Source organism: Paramormyrops kingsleyae, chromosome 23 (genome assembly GCF_048594095.1).
Source record: "Paramormyrops kingsleyae isolate MSU_618 chromosome 23, PKINGS_0.4, whole genome shotgun sequence".
Taxonomy (NCBI): Eukaryota; Metazoa; Chordata; class Actinopteri; order Osteoglossiformes; family Mormyridae; genus Paramormyrops; species Paramormyrops kingsleyae.
Window position 1 is genome coordinate 19,224,816 of NC_132819.1, and position 6,720 is coordinate 19,231,535.

A 6,720-nucleotide genomic window follows, 5' to 3' on the forward strand; every position below is an offset into this window, starting at 1 on the left:
TGCATGTTCCTCCAGATTTCCTGTCTTAAGCACAGTACCCAGCAGAGATAGAAATTCTGCTGACTTAGGTAAATCTAAAATAACAAGCAAACTAAAAAATGTCATGTAATTGGAGTGCTGTAAGTGAAGTGCTGCAATTGGAGTGTTGCAATTGGAGTGCTGTAACTGGAGTGCTGTAATCGGTAGTGTTGTAATTGCAGTATGGTAAGGGTAGTATCTCGAGTCTCAGGGAGAAACAGGCCTGGTGTGTCAGAGTGTTGGGGGCCCCTTCACTCCTTTAAAAATCCAAAGGGCCTGTATCAGAAAATCCAGATTTCCTGCTTAGCTGAACAACTTGTTGGATTTAAGGTACCCCAGCTTAAACAGATTTCATCTTTGTTCACTTACATTTAGCCAGACTACCTTAAATCCAACAAGTTATCCAGCTAAGCAAGAAATCCTGCTTCGTGACACAAGCCCGTGAGCATGACTCACCCAGAGCTCAGACTCGCTGATGAATCATTAGAACACTCTACAAACCCACTGCCCGTGTCTGTCTGCGGCCCAAGGAGATGCTGCCCCCCCCAAATGATCTCTCCAAGTAGCATTTATAATTACACCCCCTACTGGATTACTACTACCAAAGGCTATTGCCATTACTGCTGATGGCGACCACAAAAAATGACAACCATAGGAACATTCATCTACTGAACACTCATCCCAGTCTGGGTGGAGGGAGGTCTGGAGCCTATCACAGGCAGTACGGGTCACACGGCTGGGGACACCCAGGGCAGGATGCCAGTCCATCACAGGGCAACCACATAAACAGTTCAAACATAAATCTGTGTTTTAGCGTTTCGGTCACATGAAGACGTGATTTTCCTCTAACGTTCAAGGGGACTAAATCAGAGCATGAGCAGCAGATCTACATTCTGCAAAGATATTTCACACAAACAGTATTACTGTCAGTTCATTTGCTTTTAATATAGACGCTTTGGTTACAGTTTACAGACAACGGTTTTAATTTCATTGAATAACTTCGAAAAATAATTTTTGTCCATGAATCTTGAATTCTGAGCGTCCACCAAGATATCCGGCAGATGTCCTTGAGATCCCATACGACTGACCTCTGTACACCACGCACGCCATTACAGCCCATCAAAACGTTCTCCAGGAAATGAGAAATTAACTAAACTAATACATTAAACTTTTCACCATTAACAGCACACACATCTTCATTTGCACAGTGACACAGTATATTTTTTTAATTTTAGAACATCTTGCACCCAAAAAAAGGTTGGCTAGTCACCATTAGTAAACAATTTAATTAAATGAATAAAATTTAATATCTAAATATGTTCTGTTTTTAAATAAACATTATACCTGGGGATTTCCCTGTATATCCATTAATAAATATTCTGTAAACTTACATTTGGCATGGAAAATCAACATTGTCAATTCTAGTACCATCACAGCCTATAGAGAACTACAAAAATATATGAGGACCACAAACAAGTCAGCTATACATGGTTGCATTGCAATTAAGAGCCAAGTAGAGTCAGCAAGTTAATGAAGCCACTGTTTACTGGTAAATGAGAGAAAAAACTTTAGGAAAGATTTTTTATGTATAGTTAAAACCTGGGTGTTTATGTTTTTCACGTGGTCCCAGGCAATCTAGACACTTCTACATGTCCGATCTAATCAGGTTTCCGTGGCTAATTAATCAGCATCAATTTACTTGTGGGGATTTGTCACTGTCTGACTTGGCTTGGGTCTGCGGGTATTTCCGAATGTCTGGTGGTTCCTTTAGGAACGGCAGGGGGTCATGAGCCCTGATATCTGCCACCTGACAGGAAGTAGCTTGAAACAGAGGTTAGTCTCACTCTACATACCGTACTAGACATTCAGCACCTCTAGGCTACGTCCTCAGGTAAATCAACGTTAAACCTGAAAGTGTTTCATTCTTATAGAAGGTTTGGGAAGCTACTCTGCAGTTAGGAGGTCCCATATGCAACTTGGAAGGGGGGGGGGGGTTCATATCACTTATATATATGAATTCAGATATTTAAGTTGGAGTGTCTTTCCTGTATGATGTGCCTGTGTAATATGAGATGATGTCTTGCTGAAAAAACATTTTATGACCAATTTAAGTGCCGTTGATGTGGTGTGTGGTCAGGCAGCTGTGGTACTTTCAGGGTTTCTGCCTAAAATGGAAGAAGTTTGATTACTGTTGTAATGGCTTCAGGTTACTGAGGGTCTATCTGTGTTATAGGAGGTTATATGGATTCTGTATGTTTTTCCCGAATTTAACCATGTAAGCTGACCTTGAAGGGGACGGATGACATCTATGCGGGTTGCTCAAGACGGCGGCTGAACGTTTTGCACCTTGGACAGCGTAACTGGAATTCTGCCCTGTCCAGGAGGGGGCGCTCTCGTGACCGGCTGTGCAGTAGGCTGCGTCTCCGCAATCCTCATCTTGAACTTGCTCTGCAGATACTTCTCCTCCTGGGAGTAGCTCCTGGTGAAGGTGAACAGGACGAGGCCCCCTGACAGCAGCGCCCCCCCGGCGCAGAACAGCGCTGCCCCCACCAGCTGGCTGACCCGCAGGCCATGGTTGAATCGTGCAGCGCTGCTGTCCACGAAGAACAGGTCACCGTCGCCAAAGGTCTCCATCTTGGAGGGGATGGTGTATCCGGCAGTCAGGAGGACGAGGCCCGTTGTCAGAATCAGGGTCCCGAACGCTAGAGAGACCTGGACCAGGGCAGGGGGGTGGGGGGGGGGGGGGCGATCTGACATGCTGAAGATGGACTTTCTCATTGATGTGGATCAAATCATTATCTGATTATTTTCTGCTGCATGTAGTACAGTCTGAGTCTTAGGCAGGCAAAGGAAACGTTTAAAGAATATTTAAGTGTAGTAAGTGTATATTTGGTCAAAAGAAGTGCACGATTTATCATTAAAACGTATGCAAATTAATAAACACAATAATTAACACAATAAAAGCTAGCAAGAATTTCCTTCCCAAAAAGTCACTGATATCTTGTTTGATGACTAGATGAACAGCGTTTCAGTCCCAAACCTCCCCACAGGGGTACTTCAGCCAATCCACGAGTTTGTCAAATTTACCACCAGCTCACTTAATTAATTAATTTAGTTTAATTAATTTTTTATTAATTTGTCATAGAAGATGTGTGAGAGGTCGATGTGTGTGGGTGTGTTGCACGCTTGCTGGGGTGACATTATTTTGACACACCGAGAGACATAATATAGTTTTTAACAACATGAAGATTATTTCATCATGTTCTTTGACTTCCTAAGACTTCTGCACAGTACTGCATATATACAAATATGCTTATTTGTTTTGCCGAGTAATTATATGTAATTCTTCTTAGCCCTTAAACTACAAGCTTGTTATTTTTTGCACATTCTATTTACTCCCTCCATCCTCCTACCCACCTGCCCCACATGACCGCTAATTCAGGCGATGGCTATACAGTATCTCTTGTATTTCCTTCACACTGAAATTTACACCAAAATCTCATTTCATGCATGGCTTGAAAGCAAAATATCGCAGCTATATTTCAATGGGTTTCATGAGCTCCCTCTAACCTCGGAATGACCTCTACGTGACCTTTGTAGGACCCTTACACAACCAAGGCCCAGTGTTCTCAGAAGCACAAACGGTTCTTTGAAAATTCACCACAGCATAGTGACTATGCTCACTTACACTAATTACAGTTATTATAATACTAACCCCCTTTGAAGGTACATGAGTACATCAAGGTCAAGGCAGCCAGTTCAGATTAGGGTGACCAGATAATCCATGTCAGGGAGACACTATGAGCTACTTCGGGTTTTACAAACTACTTTCAAACCGAAAGGCTCCTGTGATTGGCTAATTAGTTCAGCTCTTCTTGTGCTTTGACTGGTTTGTTTCCTTGACTGAAAGACTCATCCAGCTGTTTCACATTAGCATTAGTGACACGTGCATGATTATAGGAGACTGACCAATCAGCACGCAGCAAGAACTCAGTGCTCAAGTGAAGTCCAGGTCCTTTTAACTGAAACGGTAATTTACAAATCCTGTCCTAGGAGTGTCCTCCCTGACATGGATTATCTGGTAACCCTAGTTCAGATGTCTTTAAAATGGGTTAATTAATCATGGGTTAATTAGTCAAGGACATATGATTTAGTCACATGATCTTTATATAGCCGACCATTGGCTGCTGTCTTTTTGCCATGTTCAATGGCTGATGATGACAAGATGACTACCTTGTAAAAAAACTCTCTGGTTTCCAAGATGAAGAGGAGCAGGCTATCGCAGGTGGAATCTTCTAGAGCTCGCTGTGCAACTTGAGGATATACTTACCTTCCAGAAGACAGAGCTCCACCGGCTTGGCGATCTCGTTATCTGAAAATCCTCATCGCGCTCCCAGATCGAGGCGGTGCACTCCTCGTAGAACTGGTGCAGGTATGAGCGCACGCCGTAGCGCGGGTATCCGCAGCGGACGACGCCCTGGCTCTGCCCAGCGTGGCCCGACCCACAGATCTCCGAGCAGGAAGCCATCAGTCACGCCTACGGGCAGGGAGGGTCATGCGTGAAGGGAAAGACACGGCGTGCACAGATACACAATGCAGGACACGTGGGCGGATCCTCATGGGTCACACAGATATGCACTCGGGACACACACACGGAAACTCACACAGGTAACATATTCGTATCTTTTTGGGGACGCTCCATTCATTTCTGTGGGCATAGCCCTAATCCCAGCTACGACGACCTTACCCCCTACCCAGCTCTAACCTTACCCATAAGCAACCAAATACAATACAAGTCTTTTGGCTATTATAGTTTTTTGACTGCATGCACAGATTTTTATAAAATGTATGAACATCACAGCACCCACTCTGAGACAGAAGTGCCCACCCACCCCTGCGAGAGAGCTGTAGACATTGATCGCAGACCACCCACTCCCCAAGGTTGATGAAACCAGATGGACCGGTCCACTTCCTACACACATCACCCAGAAGGGGGTGCTTTCCACATTAACGTGGGCATTTGGACCAGAACTCAAGTTTGGACTTAAAAACTCAACTGTGTGAATGACCTACACAAATATATGTCAACTCACTATCCTTTAGCCATTCAACATAATTTATGACTGAATATATAAGCCGTAGCATAACATTTAAATGTAATCATCTAAAATAGAAACATTTAGATTCATTATATGTTATCTAGCATAATACAAGAAGCCCCAAGAATTCGCCTATCAGTCTACTGATAATTATACAAATCAATCTTCCAGCATTTAACATAAATCTAAAAACGTTCACTTTTGTATAATATTAACGATGCTTAAGATTCACAGACTGCTATCACAGATACTGAATTCTTCTCTCAGGGGACGTTCATTCTGCTCAGCAGATGCCGTTGGGTCAGCTATCAAACGCAAAAACATCCATAAATGTTTTCATAAATGTTTTCTCTCAGCCGGCTGTGAAGCAGTAGTTAAGGGAGGAGAACCTCTGCAAGAGGACGGTCAGCCGACCTTACCCCCTCCATCCTTAGAAAGAGTAACATTGTGTACCCTTTCACGCTACATGATGCTGAGATATGAAAGGGTTTGATCGGTGTACGTTTCATTTGTTTGTTTATTAATCACTTTCACAATGACCTCTACGATGTAGGGCCACTTCGACCCAATACGGCTTATAGGGCAAATTAAATCGGGAATCATTAAATAATAATGCATAATTATGGTAAAAGACATGGGGCACCGCTAACGCCAGACTTCCTTTGCTGTCTGCGTGATGTGATTTCCTGGTTTCGTGAACGCTGAAAATCTCTCCGTAATAAATGATGAGTCTCTCCACGTCTGCGTTATATGATTATATTGGATAATTGGTACAAGAAGTATGGTGTAATGAGATGAGGGCATCAGTCAGAACAGCGCTGACCCACACACGCTCCTGCTCCTCAAGATGTCCTTTACTAGGCGACAGGATGCCGTCAAAATTCGCGCACCCAACACAGTCCCCTCCAGCAGGACGCACGGGAAAACGGCCAGACAAACTATACACTGAGCAAATTCAGGTGCAAACTACGCGGCGGGCGGAAAGCGCTCTGGTACTCGGCAGTCCAAACAATTACTTATAATATTTCTATCTGAACAAGCCACGAATATTCACACTAAATCGTACCAGATATGCAATATTCATAAAAATAAAACGCGACCTCTCAGTACATAATGTACAAATCGATTATGCTACTACAAATGCGGCAACATAAAACGACAGAAGTCCCGCATATTTCATAGATCTCGAGTCTTTTTGTTATATGCTTCCTCACGGCGTCTGCAAAGCGAGCGAATTAACGGAACATCACAGAAAAATACCTATCATACCCAGGCCGGAGACTGAGCACCCGCTCCTCCTCCTCCGTCTCCTTCACTCGATTCCCATCCCTCTGCACATCCCTCCTCCGGCGGTCCCCCGACCAGCGCTCGCCGGCTCCAGAGCCCCGGTGCGCATGCGCGGTGCCGGCTCGGTGAATGAACGGGCGTCATAATGACGGTGCACAGACGGTCAGTGTACACAATGAAAGGCCGTCGTCTCTTTCAATGGCAACATTTCATTCCGATTATGAAAAAGAAATGAATGATGGCGGAAATTCAGTGTTGTTTTTTTCAATTATTTAGAACAATCTGAAAATAATGATTGTTATTTTTAATCCTAAAA

The 6,720-nt window shown here is 43.8% G+C and overlaps 1 protein-coding gene across 2 annotated transcripts; it reads right to left on the bottom strand.

The window, feature by feature from the left end:
• Positions 1-938: 938 nt before the first annotated feature.
• On the bottom strand, positions 939-6,500 carry nrsn1l (neurensin 1-like). Of its 2 annotated transcripts, none has more exons than XM_023827698.2 (3): positions 6,387-6,500; positions 4,349-4,555; positions 939-2,730 (listed from the first exon to the last, which is right to left on the bottom strand). In XM_023827698.2, exons 2-3 carry the CDS (start codon positions 4,544-4,546, stop codon positions 2,338-2,340), a joined length of 591 nt encoding a protein of 196 aa, XP_023683466.1. In that variant the 5' UTR covers positions 4,547-4,555; positions 6,387-6,500; the 3' UTR covers positions 939-2,337. The 2 variants fall into 2 exon arrangements, with proteins under 2 accessions (XP_023683466.1, XP_072562063.1); XM_072705962.1 differs by having other exon boundaries at positions 6,378-6,490.
• Between the last annotated feature and the right edge of the window lie 220 nt (positions 6,501-6,720).